This window comes from Schistocerca americana, chromosome 2, assembly GCF_021461395.2.
Source record: "Schistocerca americana isolate TAMUIC-IGC-003095 chromosome 2, iqSchAmer2.1, whole genome shotgun sequence".
Classification (NCBI taxonomy): domain Eukaryota; kingdom Metazoa; phylum Arthropoda; class Insecta; order Orthoptera; family Acrididae; genus Schistocerca; species Schistocerca americana.
The window spans coordinates 544293238-544314502 of record NC_060120.1 but is presented as its reverse complement, the minus strand read 5'-3'; the positions used below and the strand labels follow the sequence as shown (position 1 = coordinate 544314502).

Sequence of the window (21265 nt, the reverse complement as noted above, 5' to 3'; positions counted from 1 at the left end):
TTTTTGGAATATTTAGCATGGGGATTTTGGAGAAAATAATTATTAAATAACAAAAAAATATCAGATTCTTTGATCTGTATGCACAAATATTTTGACAGTTTAAGAATTTCATCCATTAATGTAATAGATGATAGTACTCTTTCCACTTTATCATTTCTCAAGACAGTTAACATTTCCTATTTTCAAAACATAAATTTTAAATTTGCAAAAAATTTCAAATTTTCATAGTTTATTTTTAAAAAAAGAACCTTAGAAGGGTGTATGAATTAATGATATTAATCATGTCTCATAGTATTGGGAACAAAGTATTTATTGAAAATAAATTCAGATCTCTATCACTTTAGGTTTCTTTATTTCAGTTTTTCAATTTCCCCTTTCATTACAACATTTTCACAAATACTCTCATTTAGAGAGATCTGTAGTGTTTTCACAAATCATCAGAAAATCAAAATATGTAGTTTTGGAGAGGTATCATGTGGGACTTTAACATACATTTTTTTCAGCAAACTTTGAAATAGTGATGTGACACATTCACTCTTGATCTGTATGATTTGGGATGAAATCACCCTATTTTGAAACTCTCACTTGTCAGTCAAGGAACCATACAAAAAGATGCTGTTTACTCATTTCCTCAAGAAAAATAGTGAAATATGAAACTTCCTGGCAGATTAAAACTGTGTGCCCGACCGAGACTCGAACTCGGGACCTTTGCCTTTCGCGGGCAAGTGCTCTACCATCTGAGCTACCGAAGCACGACTCACGCCCGGTACTCACAGCTTTACTTCTGCCAGTATCTCATCTCCTACCTTCCAAACTTTACAGAAGCTCTCCTGCGAACCTGCACACTCCCCTGCAGAGTGAAAATCTCATTCTGGATAGTAAAATATGTTTCTTGATTACTCAAATGTTTCATCTGGAGTCAATGAAAGTTATTTTGTGCAGAATAAACTATTATTTCATTAACATAATTCAGTACACTTTTTTTTTCTCCTTCTGAAAACTGCAGGCTTTATGTACCATCTTTCAACCTTAAATCCTTGATTTACCCTATTTAGATTTCACTTCTCCTGTTATTCACAGACTGATTATATAAGATTTGTTTGGTCACTATTGGTGATTATTTTTATTCAGAATTGGAGAAATGGAGGGGACAATGTCAAGGACCAAATGAAACAGAATGAAAGCAATTAAAATTGACTTACATTAGGGTTACATCCAAAATCCATCATGGTCACTGAAAGTTGGGTGCCATTCTTATTAAATGGCATTTCAACCCTACTAGTGAAGATAAAGTGAAAGAGAAATACATAACTCGGTATTATCAGGTAATTAGCTAGTTGTATAGTAAGATTAAAGAGTTTAGACATTAGGGGAAAAATCAAATTGTAAGTCTTCATACGGCATTTGCCCATTTATCTGAAAGGAGACAATAAATGATGTGTAATTAAAAATGACACACAATTCGTTTTTAGCATTATATCATGTCCTAGTCCTACTTCTTCCTGGGTCGGATTGTGAACAAGAATCTCCATCATTATCTCTCTCTCCACCACTTCTCTCCATTGTTAAGTTCATCTTGTGGTTTTCTTCCCCTCTTCTCTGTGGATGCCCTCACTGTATCTAGCTCTTTCTGGGTCTTCCTCATGGTCTCTTCTGGAAACCTTTTAGTAATCCCCCCCTTCCCCTCGCCCTCCCAACTTTGCTGTCTCGCATTTTCATCATGAAGCCTCGCCACTTCATCTTTATTTCCCACCCATTTTCTGACCTCTTCATTTCTGGTTTTAATCTTTTTGTACTGCCCTTATACTTCATGAAAATTTCATCGCTGCCACTGCCATTCCGCTCCCTTTCCTTTCTCTTGTTGTCCATGTATGAGGTGCATATTCAGGTTCATAATAGTTTGAAAAAACAAGGTAATTATGAAGTCCATGAAACATTTTTTTTTAAATTAGTATAGATAAATGGCTAAGTATAACATAAAAAATAATACAGTTGCCAATCAATAGTAAGTGTGCAAACAGTTTTCTGGGGTGAGTTTTGCAAGACACCACCAGTTTTCAACAGCATTGTGAAGTGCTACAAGAAATTTTGTGATTATATTTGTTCAATGCAGAATGTTCAGGCTAACAGGGAATGTCAGAACAGACAGATGCCATGTGAGGGATATTCAGTTGATTGTTCTGTGCTGAGACCAACAAGGCAGTCTATGGACCCTTCATCTTTGCTGAGGGTACTGTAAATAGTAATACCTATCTCAACATGGTGCAATTGTGGCTCATTTCATCTTTCAGCAAGAGAGCACCCATCCACATTCCCACAATTGCATATGAGATTGCGTGAATGACATGCAGCCATGTCGTAGGATAGGCCATGTTGCAGCCAGTTACCTGGCCTACGCGAGTAGCCACCGTCTTGCGATTTTTTTCTTGTGGGGTTACATCAAGGACAGTGTTTATTTTCTGCCTCTACCACAGAACCTTGAAGACTTGCGACATCACATTGCAGCAGTTGTTCTTACGGTCACTGCATGTATGCAGGGTTGGATAAGAGCAGAATTGGACTACCAATTGGGCATGTCCCGTGTGACGAAGAGTGGGCACATAGAACATTTATAAACATTGTGAACATCACTCCGAGAATTTGACTTTCATATACTGTATCATTTCTTACATTGCTCATGGACATTTATCTGTAGTGACTCTTCGAAATGTTTCATGGACTTTATACACTGTTCAGTCACATTAACGTGACGACCTATAAAAAATCTGAATAAGCCCTTCTGTAGCACGGACCACTGCAAGGAGGAGAATCAGTGAGGTTCTGGAAGATACCAACAGGCATGCGGAGCTAAGTTTCTTGGTTAAGGATCCATGGTGGTCCCACAGATTCTCAGTTGGGTTTAAATCCAGAGTGTTTGGTGGTCAGGAGAGTACGGTAAATTCATCCAGGTGCTCCTTGAACCACACACGTACACTGCGAGCTGTGTGACATGTTGCAATGTTGTGCTGATAGAGGCCATTGTCACAAAGAAAAACAGTCATTGTGCCAAGGAAAAATAGACTGCATGTAGTGGTGAACATGGTCCCCATGGATAGATGCATGAACCTGGCACCTGCTGCAGAGGCCCGCACACAGCGAAGTTCACTGAACAGTCATTGGGAAGACATTTTTGGTAGCCCCTTGGTTCATCTGGGCTGTCAGTTGGTCAACAATTGGAAATCTATTCACCCGTAGAGATCTCTGCAGCTCTTGTTCACACACACACTTGTTACACACTTTGAAATGGCCCATGGCGCACCACAGTTGCCTCAGCATCAGTTTTGGATAGCGCCATTTTACTATGCACGATATACTTTAACCACAGCAGTAGACGAACATTTTGCAAACTTAGCCATTTCAGAAATGCTTGCACTCTTGGCCCCAAAGCCCTTTTGGACATTGGATAAATCATTCTGCTTCCACATTATAACAAAGACCTCACTGTTTAGTGCATCCCCCAACATGCTTTATATACCCTCTACTGCCAGTTCTGCCACCTGCTGTTTGTAAGTAGTTGTAGCACAATGAAGTCGAACATAGGCAGCGATCACAGTAATGTGACTGGACTGTGTAATTACCATTTAGAAATTTTGTACATTCCTTTGGGACATCTCTGATCCACAGAACACCTCTTACAGTTCGACAGAAGTTGTTTGCTGTTGCATTTTCCCAAATTTATTTGCTATCCTGCCATCACACTTCTTAAGTACTTGAAACTTTTGGTTGTCATCACTATTGTTTTTCTCTTCTCAGTGCTTACTCCTATCCCAAATTTTTCTCTCTCTTGGTTCCATACACATACTTGTCTTTGTACTTTGAATTTGTTCTTACCCTGTATTACTATGACATCTGCAAACAACATGGCTTTTGTTGCATCTCTTCCTGATTTCTGTTTAATATTTTGTTGAGTTTAGTCCATGTCTACGATGAATAATATGAGGTACAGCGCACTTCCACGCTGTAGAATGGTTTCAACTGGGAACAGTTTTGTTTCTCCTATACCAGTCTTCAATCTCTAGCACAATTTTGTAGCTTTTATCATTTGCACATCTACTTTACTAAGTTGTTCATCATCTATGTTTCGCAACCTGAATGTTGAGGCATGCTCTCATTGGCTTTCTCAATATCAATAAATGTCATTGTCTTGTCCTTTCCAGTTTCCCATCTTTTATCCACCAAATGTCTTAATGTAAGATTAGGTCAAACATTGATCTGACTGTCTTCAAAATATACTCTATTTCCTTCTAGTTTCATTTCATTCTTTCTTCTAAAAATCTCATTAAGATCTAAGCTACATGCACATTAAGAGTGATCTTTGTAGTTATTACATTCCTTCTCATTGCCTTTCTTAAATATGGGGAAAATTGACTCTTTGGCTCTCTTCTGAGATTTCTTTCCTGCCCCACTTTATTCTAAATACTCTATATGGCCATTGTAACATTAATGGTCCTAATGCTTTTATTATTTCTGTGGGCACCTCATACCCTCCTGCTGCTTCACCATACTTCAATCTTGCATATGCTCTAATAATAATCAGTCTGTTAAGAAAATATTAAATCTACCTTAATATGAGATGAGTAGTGATGATTATTGGTAATAATATGCAAGTATTGGGAAAAAATAGGAAAAGAAAGAAAAGTCTCAACAACAAATCAGTCATGATATTTGAACAAGTGGAGAAGAGAGAAAGGAAGTAGTTCACAACCAGCAGGAGAAATACTACTGTCAACTGTGATAAAGGGGTACTGAAGCACTCATGTTAAAAATTAATGCACAAAGTAATGAAATTTTGGGCTATTAGAAAATATGGTTCTTATTTTCACTTAATTCGCAGTTCATTGTTCATTCCAAAGTTTCTACTTTGTTTTTACAAGATTTAAGATAATGGAACCTTTTTTTTATATAATTGGTGTAATTAATAGTGAAAAGATACTTCATGAACTGTATATAACAATTGTCTATTACAACTGTGGTTTTATGTCACTGCTTCAGCAGATAATTATGAATTTTTCGAGAATATCATCGTAATTTTTTAAGCTTAAGGAGTAAATTTTATGAAGATAGTTAACAGGCATAACGTGTTTCACAGTTATTATTGTTAGAGTAACTTAATAGTGAAGGCAACAAAAAATTTCATACTGTTAATGTAAGATCTGTTCTTAATCATTTATAGCTCTAAATAAACATTGTATTTTAACAGAGAAAGCTAATAACAATTGTTTTGTAACATGAGTACTGGTACTTCTGTGTTTTATTTTGGTAAAGGATTTTTTATAAAATTTTATTTCATAGATGATGCTGCAAGAATTATATCAGCAGGTGGTTTCTATGTGAATCAACAAAGATGTACAAATTTAAGTGAAGTTTTAACTTTGGGCACTCATATATTGCTTAATAACATTACACTTCTTCGTGTTGGTGAGTAGAAAATCTATAATGTCTTAAGGGACCTTTGTATATGATGTTAAAGTGATTCACTGTGAATTTATTCGTGTATCCCAATAAAGCTTGAAACAATCCTACTTTCTATCTATTATACATTATGATACTAATGCAGCCTTGTTAATACTCTTACATTACTTGCCTGTTTCAGGGAAGAGGAAGTATTTTGTCGTAAAGTGGAAGATCTGAAGCAAAGTTGGGCATTCATTATGGTGTGAATCTTTTAGAACTGAAAACATTTGATTATTTTGCAAAGCTAAATAAAGTTTTTTGCTAATATTTTTAATCACTAGCAGTTAATGACCCTAATGTAATGTGATGCTGTCCTTTCCTATAAAAAAGTTCACAAAGCTTGATCTTGCAGCACAAGTTTTAGGACTGTAACCTAAGTGTATTAAGTACTTTGGTGAGATCATAATGAAGAGCAGGAAAGTCTGATAGCAGTGATTCAACAACAGATATGAGATCTGTATTTATAGATTTTTGCCTTTGTGTCTCTGCATCCAAAGCATGTTCTGTGCGATATAGTAGGCGATGTTTACCAGCCTTGACATCACCAAACATTTTGGCCTTCCTCTGCCGTCGCACCAACAATTCCAGATTCTGTAGAATGAAATAAGTTGCTATAGTACAGGTCAGTGACCACTTAAGCATAGAAGTAAAAAATGTACCCAAAACAGCTTTGTCTACATTGCAATACATATAATAGAAACAAATAAAATAAACAAGGAATGTGTATACCTGTCAATGTAACTGAATGTATCGTTACAGTATGACATCTCTCGTAACTTGGTGCTCTGTATGAGTTGGGGAAGTATATACAATACGTAAAGGGAGAAAATAACACTACACAGCAGCAATTGTTCCGTAGTTATAAGGTCTGTACTGCTGTTACAAGTAATTTTACACTGTTAGCTTTTATTGAGATGCAATAAATACAGGGTGTTTCAAAATGATTTACTTGAATTCCCCAGGCGAATATCTCCTACACGAACAAGAACAGAAATCTGGGGTAAATTATACCTTATCCATAGAAATTAAGATTTACCTTGACACAATTGTCTGTTCATGTGGTTGCCATTAGGGGTCCCCAGGGTGCAGCTATTTCACAAGCTTGTTTGTTACACATTTCTGAGAACATGCTAAAAATTTCAAAGCACCACCATACAGGCACCTGCATGTAAGAGCATTTATTAACAGTGAGCTACTTAAACAATGTATCGGCCATAAGGGACTTATGGATCTTACATTGCAACATTCTCCTCCAAGGTCACTTGATCTAATGGTATATGATTTTGAGGTGTGTGTGTGTGTGTGTGTGTGTGTGTGTGTGTGTGTGTGTGTTTGAAACACTCCATCACATGATTTCCCTAAATCGCTTCAGGTAAATGTCATGATGGTTCCTTTCAAAAGGCACAGCTGACTTCCTTCCCCATCCTTCCTTATCCGATGGGACCGATGACCTCGCTATTTAATCCCTTCCCCCAAACCAATCAACCAATCAGCAGTAATTCGAGACATGCTTCACGCTTGCAAATGTATGCATTGAGTCTATCATCTGGATGGGTGTAAGTCTAGTTGGGGGGAGGGGGGGGGGATACATTGAATATTTGTGAAAGGTACATGAACACTTTGATCCTAAACAAAATTGTAAAAAGTACCAAAAGTTGTACATGCATGCATGTAAAAGATATGCCTTTGTAAATGAAAATATAAAGTTTGTAGCCTTATGCATAATTAATATAGTTTTTGAAACTGGATGAACTTTTAGAACCACTTTGTCTAATTTAAAATTCTAGGTTAGATGCTAACTGTTTCATCTCTATTACAATACTAGTTAAATAAGTTTACCTGATGCTTTTGTAGTTGACCATCCTGCAGCTGTTTGTCAATTTGCTGGGTCACCTCCTCCAACTGCTTTAATTGTGCTTGCTTCTCTGTCAGCCTTTGGAGAACATCCTCATGTCGTTTCTTTCTTTCTATGACAGTACGTTCAGCATGTCGTGTTTCCTGATAGGAACAGTGAATGCAAGATTCTAGAGAAGAAGCATTGCCATTTAGTTAATGTGCTTATCAATTTGGAATTCCCAAGCACAATTCTAAAGGAAACTTTTGATAACCGTATAATATATAGTGACTTTTGAACAACTCAATAAATGTTTCAATTACTGGATAATAACAATCAGAGCTCTTGATGCACTTGCAATTTATGAGGCAAACATGAGGCAAGTAGCACTGAAAACAGTTTGGCCTAACTCCATTCAAAAAATTTCCCAATATGCTTAACAAAATATATGATGAATGAGAAAATTTAGGAGAAATTATCTCGACAGAAAATGATATCAGAGTTAGGATTTACTCTGCCCAATCTCCTTGAAAAGGTAAAACCAACTGAAGCAACCTATCTGCAAATAACAATGCCCAAATTCTTTTTAACAAAAATCTGGCATTTGACTGTGAGTGAATAGACACACTCTAAAATGATAACACTATCCACCATGTTGATATAACAATAAATTAATACATTGAGTGATGGTAGAACTGCAATGACTGCATAGAGGCATGAACATTGTTTGGTACAGTGTAAACACATTAACAGACATAACAGAGCCTTTCTGAAGAGTGGCTCTGTTTAAAGTTATTGAAGAGTTAGGTCCACAGTACATAGTTCCAGTAGACAGGACAGTTAACATAGCATGTGTGATACCATAACAATGCTGTGGTTGGTCACTACTGTATCTTGCAGAGGAAGTTGGCTGTTAGGCGTATGGCCTACATCCCATGCCACAGGATTTATAACAATGGCAGTCTCATCCTCTGCAAATATTTCCTTTTATTTTGTTCCATTTACACAAACTGATTATGTTCGTCAGAGAGAGCAGTGATAGAGTGATATGTTGCAGACACTGGAAAGGCTTACTAACAGCCAGGAATTTTGCAGCCATTTGTATGATGAAGGCAAAATCTAAACCGATATTAATAGGCTGTGAGAGAGAATCATGGTAACCTGAAATATAAGAAATCAAGAGTAGATACCAAAAATAGAAAGAAGCTTAAAACATCATTTTCCTGAAGTGATTGGGGACAGCTATGGAAAAAATCTAAATTCACATTTGGAAAATCCAGAATGGAATGTAACAACATTATGAAAAGGAAACTTGGTACTCACTGTATAGCAGAGATGCTGAGATTCAGTGAGGCACAACAAAAAGACTCACAAATAAGCTTTTGGCCAATGAGGCCTTTGTCAAAAATAGACCACACACACACACACACACACACACACACACACACACACACACACACACACACACACACGACTGCAGTTTCTGGCAGCTGAAGCCATACTGTGAGCAGCAGCAGCAGCAGCAGCAGTGCATGATGGGACTGGCAACTGGGTGGGGGTAAGGAGGAGGCTGGGACGGGGAAGGGGAGGGATAGCAGGGTAGATGTGGGGGACATCCTTCCACCACCACCTACTCCAGTCTTTCTAACCCATCAAAGGCAGTGCTACCTGTGAAACCAGTTATGTGATCTACAAGCTAAGCTGCAACCACTGTGCTGCATTCTATGTGGGCATGAAAAGCAACGAGCTGTCTGTTCGCATTGAATGGCCACCGACAAACTGGCCAAGATACAAGTGGGCTACTCTGATGCTGAGCACACTGCCCAATGTGACATCCTTCATTCCAATGGCTGCTTCACAGCCTGTGCCATAAGGATCCTTCCCACCAACACCAGCTTTTCTGAATTGTGCAGATGGGAACTCTCCCTGCAATATATCATATGCTCTTGTAACCCTCCTGACCTCAACCTTTGGTAGTCATTATACTCAGCCATTCAGCCCCTTCCCTGTTTCCATTCCAGCACTACACAGCCCTCATTCCATCAACACACCCATTCTTTTTACTTCTCTCCTTTTCTGCTACCCCCCACCCACCCCCTGCCCCCACCCTCCACCTCTCCCCTGCCCCCACCCTCCACCTCTCCCCTGCCCTCCGTCTAACCTCCCGACTGTACCTAGCTGTCCTAACCTCTCTCCATCTCGTCCCTGTGTGCTCCTCAGTAGCACTTCACTGTCCTCCCCCCCCCCCCCTACCCTACTATCCCCCCCCCCCCCACCTTCCCTACTATCCCTCCCCCCCCCCCACCTAGCCACCACTCCCATCATGCACAGCTGCTGCTGCCGCCAGGGACTGCAGGTGTGTGTGTGTGTGTGTGTGTGTGTGTGTGTGTAAGCTTATTTGTGATAGTCTTTATGTTGTGCCTATCTGCGACTCAACATCTCCGCTATATGGTGAGTAGCAACTTTCCTTTTCATGATACTGTTAAATTAACATTTGAATATATGTTGTCAGGATAGGCCAGCTGTATTTTTGGAGGCTTATTTCTTATCATAAATATCTCTATAATATTCAGTGAGATTATTACCAATTCTAAATGTGAAATAATTTGGGTTTAGGGAAGCATTAAAAGGGGATCAAACATGATAATCAGATGTCTTGATACATCACCTGTGTCAAAGAGCTATAGAGCATGGCAGATGGTACCCAGTACCACTACTAGTCATTTATTTCCCCACTCCACTCTTAGATAGAGCAAGGGAAAAATGACTGTCCATATACCTCCATATGAGCCCTGATTTCTCATGTCTTATCTTTCTGGTCCTTACATAAAATTTATGCTGGTGGCAGTAGGATCATTCTGCAGTCAGCTTCAAATACTCTCTAAATTTTCTCAGTAGTATTACTCAAAAAGAGCATCACCTTTCCTCCAGGGATTCTCATTTGAGTTCCTGAAGCATCTCCATAATACTTGCGTGTTGTTTGAACCTACTGGTAACAAATACAGCAGTCCACCTCTGAATTGCTTCAGTGTCTTCCTTTAATCTGACCTGGGACAGCTCCAAAACTGTCAAGCGGTACTTGAGAATATGTCGCAGCAGTCCTCTTTACAGATGAACCACTCTTTTCTAAAATTCTCCCAATAAACCAAAGTCAACTATTCCCCTACCCTATCACAAACCTTACATGCTCATTCCATTTTTAATACTGTACCGAACATCACGGGTTAGCTTTTCCTACTCATCCACATTAACATACTTTTTTTACATTTAGAGCCAGCTGTCATTCATCACACCAACTAGAAGTTCTGTCTAAGTAATCTTGTACCAAACAGTCACTCATCTTCGACACCTTCCCGTACATCGCAGCATCATAAGCAAACAGTCACAGATTGCTGCCAACCTTGTCTGCCAGATCATTTATTTATTCCTAAAAACAAAGATGATGTGACTTACGAAACGAAAGCGCTGGCACGTCGATAGACACACAAACAAACACAAACATACACACAAAATTCAAGCTTTCGCAACAAACTGTGCCTCATCAGGAAAGAGGGAAGGAGAGGGAAAGACGAAAGGATGTGGGTTTTGGAGTCATTCCAATCCCGGGAGCGGAAAGACTTAGCTTAGGGGGAAAAAAAGGACAGGTATACACTCGCACACACACTCATATCCATCCACACATACACCACATCCTTTCGTCTTTCGTCTTTCCCTCTCCTTCCCTCTTTCCTGATGAGGCAACAGTTTGTTGCGAAAGCTTGAATTTTGTGTGTATGTTTGTGTTTGTTTGCGTGTCTATCGACGTGCCAGCGCTTTCGTTTGGTAAGTCACATCATCTTTGTTTTTAGGTATATTTTTCCCATGTGGAATGTTTCCCTCTATTAATTCAGATTATTTATTTATGTAGAAAACAATAATGGTCGTATCACACTTCCCTGGGGCACTCCTGACAATACCCTTGATGAACACTTGCTGTTGAGGACAATGCACTGGGTTCTATTACTTAAGATTTCTTTGAGCCACTCACATATCTGGGAACCTATCCCGTATGCTTGTACCTTCATTGACAGTCTGCAGTGGGATACCCAGTGTGTAAAATGCTTTTTGGAAATCCAGAAACATGGAATCTGCCTGCTGTTTTTCATCCATAGCTTGCAGTGTATCATATGAGAAAAGGGCAAGCTGAGTTTCACATGAGTGATGCCTTCTAAAATCGTGCTCATTTGTGGACATGAGCTTTACAGTCTCAAGGAAATTTATAATATTCAAACACATAATTGTTCTAGAATTCTGCAGTAAACTGATGTTAAGGATATTGGTCTGTAATTTTGTGGGTCCACTCTTTTACTCTTCTTATACACGAGTCACCTGTGCTTTTTTCCTGTTGCTTGTGACTTTGCACTGGTTGAGCTATTCGAGATAAATGCAAGCTAAGTAAGGGGCCAATGCCGTAGTGTACTCTTTGTAAAATGAAACTGGGATTCCATCCAGACCTGCCGACTTATTAATTTTCAACTCTTTCATTTGTATCTCTATGCCAGGGATTCTGTGCGATGGTCAAATGATGGTATGCTAGTATGACTCTCCTGTGTGAAAAATTTTTTAAATGCAGAATTTAAAACTTTGGGTTTCGTTTTGCTACCTTTAACTGCCACATCAAGTTGGTCATAGAAAGCTTCTGCTGACAAGTAGATTTGAACTTTTTTGATTCAGTTAACAAGTTGTAATCAGTAACCTTACAGCTGTTATAGCAGCTGTAACTGTTAGTGTTAAAAGATTGTTAAGAAAAGTGCTGAGCTATCCTGATAAGAAATAGGTACCATTCATTAATCTGTGGATGAAAATGTGGAGTATCAAATTCAAGATTATTATGGGATATACATTAGATACTCTTTTCTAAAAAAAAGTTTGAGGATACTCCGACATGGGATATAATGCAGCGAAAATCAGTTATAACTGAAGCATGGGATACCACCCGTCTGCTTTTAGCCAAGACGTCGTCAACATGTCGAACTGCAAAAAAAAAAAAAAAATGGTATCGGGCTCTTCAGTTGACTTTACAGCTCAAATGAAGCAGGCGATACCGAGAAACACACACACACACACACACACACACACACACACACGAGAAAGTGGTATCGAACACTTCAGTTTACATCACCTCAAATGAAGCATGCGATTTGAGTGTACGCAATCCGTTTAGTACTACCATCGCCCACTATTAGCGGGCGAAGGCACTACATTCTGGTCGAACTGGCTGCCAGGGATTCAGTTGTCGAGAACGATTGCCGCAGCTTCGAAATGCTTGAAACAGTCAATGACATCAATTTTCCCACCAAAAACTGCACTGGTATCATTCGTATTGCAATTACCAACACGAAAAATTAAATAAAAAATTTACGTCCGTGAAATAAATCTTTGGCACTCTTCCAAGTTCTCAACATTGTAAAAAATTACTTTGTCGACGAAAAAGTTTTAGGGATACGCATCCCCCAGTGTTCCCCCAGAAAAACAGCACTGTATACATATGTGCTGGGCAAAGTTGTGAGATATGGGAAAGATCTGCTATGGTTCAATAGCTCACATAAACAAAGAAAGTTTCATCATATTACATCTGTTGTGTTCCTTGGAACCCACACAGAGTGATCTCTGGGATGTGGAAAGACTTCAAGGATGAACATTTAATTTAATTTACATGCTATACAATGAAGTGACATTTCATTACTCTATTACAGTGCTAATTCTAATTATACTTTACCTAAAACATTAATTACTCCAAATTATTCACTGAATGCAAATTGCATGTCATCAGTTGCAATGGTTATAGATGTATAACCCTCGAGTGACATGTGAAAATTTGTGATAGATCAGGACTTGAACTTGGATTTCCTGCTTATCACGAGCAGTCGCCTTAACAATTTCAGTTATCGGTGTACACTGCCTGGCTGATCCAAATCCCCATATTTCACCGTCCACGTCCTTATATTGTAGTCTTATGTACGTCTCCCTTTAACCTCGCAACATTACTTGATTTGTGCTCAGGAGACTGACACTACCACAAGGAAATGAGACCATTTTTATCATCCTGTGTCCCATCTCGACTTATGATACTTACCTATGACCTGACAACCAGAAAGCTGCATGAAATATTATTCCATGTAATTCACTGAATGTGAATTTCATGAGATCAGCTGCAATGGAGGGTGTTCTTAAATAAACACCAGGTGTAACTCTTATAACACGCTCATGTATTCATAAAATACTATCCCTGTAACTTGAATTTACCCAGAAATTGGTTACATAACTCGTTACTGAATGAAAATATGTACAATAAACTAGTTTCTTTATTTTTAATTAATCTACACCAGTAACCATGTGTACTGCAAAACAGCTACTTTAAATAAATCCAAAGCGTTGTTAATAAACAAAAGCCAAACACACAGAGAACAGTGAAAGCCATGTACACTGACTGAATCTGAAAATAAAATTCTGCTTGTCAGTCTAAAAAGCGTCCTAAGGTGTTTTGGTCAAGTCATTCAGTGCATCAACTGTAGAGTTGCTCAATTATCATAGGGACATCAAAACAGATCCTGACTAAGAGAAGGTCAAACCACTCAATGACTTCTTAACTTGTTTCACTGAAGAAGATTGTACTATACTTACTCCTTTCAGCCATTGCAGAAATGCCAAAATGACATATGTTAAGATAAGTAATCAGAGAATACGAAATCAACAAAAATCACCAATGCAGGAAAAGTGTCTGGATCTCAAGAGATACCTGTATAGTTGTGTAGAGATTATGCAAGGAACCTTCATCTCCTTATAGCAGCAATTAACTGTAGGCTATTGTAATAACGAAGTTTTCCAAGTGATTGGAAATATGGCAGAAATCAATCCTGAAAATTTCTGGCAGATTAAAAATGTGTGCTAGACTGAGACTTGAAATTGAGACCTTTGCCTTTCATGGTTAAGTGCCTTACCAAATGAGTTACACAAGCATGACTCGCAGTCCATCCTCACCACTTCATTTCCACCAGAACCTTATCTCCAAACTTCACAAAAGCTCTCCTGTGTAACTTCACAACTTAGTCAGTCTTGCAAGTTTCGCAGTAGAGTTTCTGTGAAGTTTTGAAGGTAATACATGAGGTACTGGTAGAAATAAAATTAAGGAGAGGGCATGAGTGATGCTTAGGGAGCTCAGTCAGTAGAGCACTTGCCTGAAAAAGGCAAAGGTCCTGAGTTAAAACCTTGGTCCAGCACAGAATTTTAATCTGCCAGGAAGTTACTGTTTTTAAGAATGGCTGATGATCAGAAACACATAACTACAGAACTATACTGCTTACATCAGTCTTTCGGAAAAACATGAAACACATTTTAATGTCACATATTATGATCTTTTTGGAGGCCTACACTTTCCACTGTAGGAATAAACATGGTGTCTGCAAACAGTGAACTTTTGAATTTCAACCTGTTCTCCTTGTCACTCAGCATGCAGTAGGTTGTGGGACCCAGGTTGGTGCAGTGTAAATTTCCTTATCAATGCCATTTAATACAGTCCCACACTGTTGCCTAGTGAACAAAATACACACTTAGGGAATATTGAACTATCTTTGCAGTTCTATTGAGTACTTTGTAGAAGATAAAACTCAGCAAATTATTCTTAATGGGGAGAAGCCATAAGATGTAGAAGTAGTTTTGGGTGTGCCCCAAAGGAGTGTTATATTTGCTATTATTGTTCATGACGCATATAAATAGTCTGGTGAATAACACTGAAAATCATGCAAGACTTCATACATGGTGCCTTTGTATATAGACAAATTGCAACATCTGAAAGTTTAAGTAAACCACAGATAGAAATGAAGTGCATCAACACTTGGTACAAGGGTTGTACTTTGACTTTTAACAGAAACACATGTAATATACTGACCAACAATAGACAGAATGAACCTTTACTGTTTGCACAGGCTACACATACCACCTTTTATTGCATTTCTCAGCCTTGGGACTCATAAATGGCATCATAACTAGCTCGTTCTTCCTAGCAAGTCACTATCAGAAATGAAAAAGACAGTGGTAAAATACTATGAAACTAAATTACAAAGTCAAACCAACTTGTACTCATAGTTTGTAATCTAGTTTTCTAATGTTTTACTATCCCCATTTTCTTTCTCTCTAAACAGATCATCCACTGCTAACTTACTAAGTACTTGAAACTGAGTATGATACCATTTGTGTGACCACAGCAGAGAAATTTAATATAAGAATGTTGTTATTCTTTTATTACTTGATTGAGGAGCAAGTACTAGAAATAGTATCAATCATTAAACATCTATGGTTCAAAATAATTTCGTAGACTTTCCCGGTGATTCACTATAATCTTGTGGAATCAGGAGTAAGGGGGGGTCATAACTCAGCATCTACATCAGGTGTTTCACAAGAAACAGGGCACACGATGAAGTTGCTGAGTTACGACATCAAAATATTGTGCTGGGAAGACACAGACCACCGGTAGTACACCCAGGTGTACAAGATGATTTATAGTTCGGTCGGCATAAGAAAGTACCTGACAGTTAGTAGCACTGTTACCAGCTTTCAACTGCTAATCGCAATGGCTGCAGGTGACAACAAGGTGATGACAGTGGCCATCTACAGAGGTATGACAACACTGAGGCATTGCCATAGAGATGTTTACAGAATCACGTTATGTGATTGGTTCAGGTAGGCACCCGAAACTGCTGTGCCCAGCCTACTGCAACTGTCAGGGATCAACTTACACTGACTCAACTGTAGATGTATGGTTTGGGATCTATGTAAAATGGAATGACTGCATAAAATTAATTGTAGGAATGGCAGATGACATAATGAGATTCCCTGCAAGATTCCTAAGAAAAATATAATCCTGAAAACAAGAAGGTTACAATACCTCTATGCAACTGCCTCTGAGTACTGCCCATTGGTCAGGGATCCAACAAGGTTCTATTCATAGAAGAGATATAGAAAAAAATCCACTGAAGAGAAAGAAATTTCTTCATTATGGAGATATTCACCATGAAAATTCCAAAAACGTTTGTTTTAAGTAGAGCCGACAACAAAGTACATCCTCTGTTACACCCCCCAAATTGATGATACTGTTAAAATAAGAGAAATATGACCTCATATGGGGAATGTTGATGGCACCCAAAGTGCCATCCTCCATGTACCATTAAGGTGACTTGCAGGTTACATATGTAAATCTCAATAGCTGTACACAGAATTGAATGGATTGGGTTGAATATCTTGCTATTGCCAAACTGGATTTTATACCTGCTCTATTTTATAGATACGAGTGTTGTTTTTAATAATGTTTCAAAATTAGTGTTCAACTGTGTGTACTGGCAGCTAGAAATTATCCGTCATAGGCACTGAGAGAAACTAAATAGGATCCCCATGGCAAGCAACAGCCACAGTGCAGTTCCAGCTTACCACATAAATAATCATAAATTTGCCACTAGAGTGGTCAACTTAATAGACACAGCATTCTCTTTAACATTCTAAACTAAACATAAATTTTCCATTTAAAATAAATGACAAAGTCATCAAAAAAGTGATAACTGAAGTAAAAAGTGGTTGTGGATCATCTACTTGCACAAGCTAATACAGTGGTGGAAACTCATACAGCGCACACAGAATACTGTGGCCAGTAGATGTGCGACTGGCAGGGTACACATGGGGAGAGCAGTATTGGTGGGGGTTGCAGGTAGGCACTGTAGAGGTAACGCCGCACGCAGGAGTGGAAGTACTGTTCTGAACTGAAGCCTACACTCATATTTTTTGCCAATATTAAGTGGAGACCCTCCACACTCACACTTGCGTGGTGATCATACAAAAATATCTGTCACCTCTGCTTTGGTTAGTGTCTAAAAAGAATTCTACTAAAAATGCAACAATAGCAATGATTTTTTCGACTGGCTTGTTAACCATTTGCAACTTTCATAGAAGTGTCATGAGTTGTGAATTTTGAGTAAAAACTACTTTTCTCTTGTTGCTGTGTTAATATTTGCTTCTTTTGCCAAAATACAGTGGAGTTTACTCAGTATCATTTCACTGACACAGTCTGCAGACGCAACTGTAAGAGAATTCTGAAACAACGGTTTATTAAGTGTGGAACTGAGGAAAAGTAAGGTCAATAGCTTATGAGTAAGCACGTCCTTGGTACAAAAATAAATGTGTAATGTTTTTACTTATGTTGTTCCAAAATCTACAGCATTTCTTGTTTCACCAGCTGTTGACGACCCTTAAAAGTTACATTCTTTCATAAAAAAAAAGAGTCTGTAGGTAGACAAATAACACTACAGATAATGAAGTTTTACATAACAGCCATATGGCAAAATACTCTCCTGTTTGTGTGCTATAACATGCCAAATACTCATTTTGACATTTCAAAGCATTTATGAAGTATGAGGAATGTTGTGGATATTTCATTCTGGCTTTATTGCTGCCCCTCACAACTGCAAATGGGTGTGCTACATCAGATTAATTTTCTTGAAATTAGTGACAGATAGTGAATTCCACCAATGTCTAAAGAAAACTTCAGTATGTTAGTTAAATTTCATATGCAGCAACATATCAGTAATATGCACCAAATACAAAAACATAGCGACTCCTATTTTTCATTGTAAAATTTTTTGAAAATTTTGCGCAGTATCAAATGTCACAGTAACTATGACCATTAACGTAATGATGGGTGCATAATCTTTGAAGCTGACACATAAAGCTATAAGTAACACAAAAATGAATTTTTTTTACTGAATAGTTCCTGTAAAATCATTTGAGAAAGATTGCAGGGCATGCACCTCGACTCCATCATTGCAGTGTGTTGCTGACCGGCCAAAAGCTGACAGAGAATATCAGGCTTCCCATCCAAACAAATGAATGAGCTCACCCAAAGCTTTGGACAAAAAACTGATCACTGCGCATTGGCCACTGTATCCTGGGCACACTAGTGCTTTGACATCTTCTGAACATAATATACAATCATCATATAAATTACTCTCTGATGTAAAGAATCTCATTTTGAAGTTGCATGAGAATAAAGTTTTAGTTACCAAGACAGATAAGAGTAATTTTCTTGTATTAATTATTGACAGTGACTACATCTTGAAGATTTTGCTATTCTTCACAGATTACGAAACTGGAAAAGTTAAAAAGTAGCCTCTTTCATTTTCTTGCAGTGACATCAAAGCTTATGTAAATAGTGCTAATTTCCTGCTAAATTCAGAATGGAGCACAAAGTGATTGATAATGATGAATCCTAAAATGCCGAAGCTATGTTTGCAGATTAAGCTTCATAAAGAAAACTTTCCAATTCGTACAGTCATTAGTAAGGTAGAATATGCATATGCAGTAGAGCTTATTGAATTAACAAAACTATCTTCATCTTTTATATTTAAAAAAAAGAAAAGAAAAAAAGGCTTGCAATAGGATCCAGTCTTTCAAGTATCTTGTCCAAAATATTTGTAAATGATTTAGAGAACAAATTTTTTAGAGCCTATAAGGATCTTTGCAAAAAAAATTCACTACAGAATTTGAAAATGGTGGTTCCCTCAGTTTTTTGAATTTGAAAATAATGAGTATGGGTTGAAACGTAAACACTGATATCTTCCACAAGCCCACTGCAACAGACTTAATCATTTTGTCAGATTCTCATCATCTGGCCATACATAAACAAGCTTACTTTATATCGATGTTTTATTGGATCACAAAACTTGGTTTAAATAGTGATACAGCTGATAGGGAATTTGGCACAATAGTTCAGGTTGGGGTAGCAAATTGCTTTACCGAAAACGCAATTCAGAACTTAAGTACAAAAAGTTTCAAAAAGATGAAGAAACAAACAGCCAGTACTAAAAATGCAGTGCCCACGTTTCTCTTTCCTAAGAAGGCTCACGCTCCACAAAAATTGCCGACACTTTTAAAAAATCTAATGTAAAAATGATTTCCAAACAAATAATAAATTAGGACTATTTTGCCGAGCTGAGGATACAGACAAATACAGCAACACAGTTGTTTGTAAGATAATGTGCAGGTTTTGTGTTAGTTTTATATTGGTCAGTTGGGTAAAGAATTCAATATGAGTGCACATATGCCACCACCAGCAGCACCTGGTTAGACAGGTGCAGAATTTAAGATAAGATTTAGAGAGTTCCCTTGGTTATCACATGAGAGAACGAAATCCTGTTTGCAGTCAATCGAAAATAGTCTATGTATTTTACATTCAGAGCAAAACAGTAAAACACTAGATATCCTTGAAGATACTGAGATTTACACTAATCACCATTCAAATCCAAATCTAGTAATTAATTACAAATTTAGCTTTCGGCCACAGCCTTCTTCAGAAAAAAAAACACACACATCTTCACAAAAGCAAGCACACCTCACACATGACATCCCCCCCCCCCTCCCCCCACGCCTCATCTGGCAGTCTTGTTATGTATCCATTTAATGTCTGCACACTCTGCCAGACATTACTCTTCTCTCCCCCCATCTTTACCCTGCTATCCCTCCCCCTTCCCTGCCCAGTACTCTTCTCTCTCCCTGCCTTTACCCTGCTATCCCTCCCCCTTCCCTGTCCCACTACAGACTGCCACTCAGTGTGACAATTATTACTATTATTATTATTTATTTATTTAGCATATGGCTAATACAGACAATTTCATTCCAGTCTGAGCTGCCGGAGATGATGGTCATGCGTGCTTGATGTCTGCTTTCTTATGTGTATGTGTGTGTATTTTCTGAGGAAGACTTAGGCCCAAAGATAAATGTGTAACAGTCTTTTCATTATGCTTTCTGCAACTCACTGTCTCATCTTTACAGTGAGTTGCAATCTATCCTTTTCCTAATATTACAGCTAAACAAACAATTCATGCAATGAACTTTTGATCAGCTGACTGTTTTTTCTCAGCAATGAAAGTACTCAGCAGTTCTCACCTCCTACCTTATTTCTTCATACGCACACACACACACACACACACACACACACACACACACACACACACGCACGTAGAGAGAGAGAGAGAGAGAGAGTAGTTATATGCCTCTTCATTTGGCAAATAAGTGAACTGTGTACAGCTGTACAAAGAACATGCTTCTATACCCGAGGATAAAAGTACTTACTGAATCCTTTTGTTTTATTTTACTTCGCAAGTCATCCAGCTTCTTCTGAAAACTGACTTTTGTATTGTGTATAGCCCTAGTACTTCTCTTCTCTTTTGCAATTGCTCCATTTACTATAGCTTCTCTTCGGGTCACACAGTGTTCAAGATCCTGTACAAGCTTCTCTTGAGCATGACACAGCTGTGTGTACCGTACCTGATAAAAATAATTGTTGTGTGAGATGTAAACTGCATATCACAAATGAGCAAACTGAATTATTACAGACAATAATAATATTATTATTATTATTATTATTACTATTATTATTATTTATTTATTTAGCATATGGCTAATACAGACATATCATAAAATTAAATTACATGTACATATACATATGTACAGTAGTACAAGTTTATATGCCAACTAGCTCTGCAGATGATGAAGAAATTGATGAAATGTATGACGAGATAAAAGAAATTATTCAGGTAGTGAAGGGAGACGAAAATTTAATAGTCATGGGTGACTAGAATTCGTCAGTAGGAAAAGGAAGAGAAGGAAACATAGTAGGTGAATATGGATTGGGGGGAAGAAATGAAAGAGGAAGCCGCCTTGTAGAATTCTGCACAGAGCATAACTTAATCATAGCTAACACTTGGTTCAAGAATCATGAAAGAAGGTTGTATACCTGGAAGAATCCTGGAGATACTAAAAGGTATCAGATAGATTACATAATGGTAAGACAGAGATTTAGGAACCAGGTTTTAAATTGTAAGACATTTCCAGGGGCAGATGTGGATTCTGACCACA

At 38.0% G+C, this 21265-nt stretch overlaps 2 protein-coding genes across 3 annotated transcripts in view; one reads left to right on the top strand and one right to left on the bottom strand.

Moving 5' to 3' along the window:
* Positions 1–5767, top strand: part of LOC124595022 (tyrosine--tRNA ligase, mitochondrial) — a 111386-nt gene extending 105619 nt beyond the window's left edge. For both annotated transcript variants that reach the window (XM_047133573.1, XM_047133572.1), the window contains 2 exons: positions 5332–5457; positions 5633–5767. In XM_047133573.1, coding sequence (XP_046989529.1) covers positions 5332–5457; positions 5633–5670 — 164 coding nt within the window. In that variant the 3' untranslated portion in view covers positions 5671–5767. The remainder of the gene's footprint in view (positions 1–5331; positions 5458–5632) is intronic.
* Positions 5345–21265, bottom strand: part of LOC124595019 (coiled-coil domain-containing protein 40) — a 384638-nt gene continuing 368717 nt past the window's right edge. Inside the window, exons 12-14 of the mRNA XM_047133570.1 lie at positions 20480–20674; positions 7333–7491; positions 5345–6084 (exon numbers count right to left, since the gene is read on the bottom strand). Coding sequence (XP_046989526.1) covers positions 5854–6084; positions 7333–7491; positions 20480–20674 — 585 coding nt within the window. The 3' untranslated portion in view covers positions 5345–5853. The remainder of the gene's footprint in view (positions 6085–7332; positions 7492–20479; positions 20675–21265) is intronic.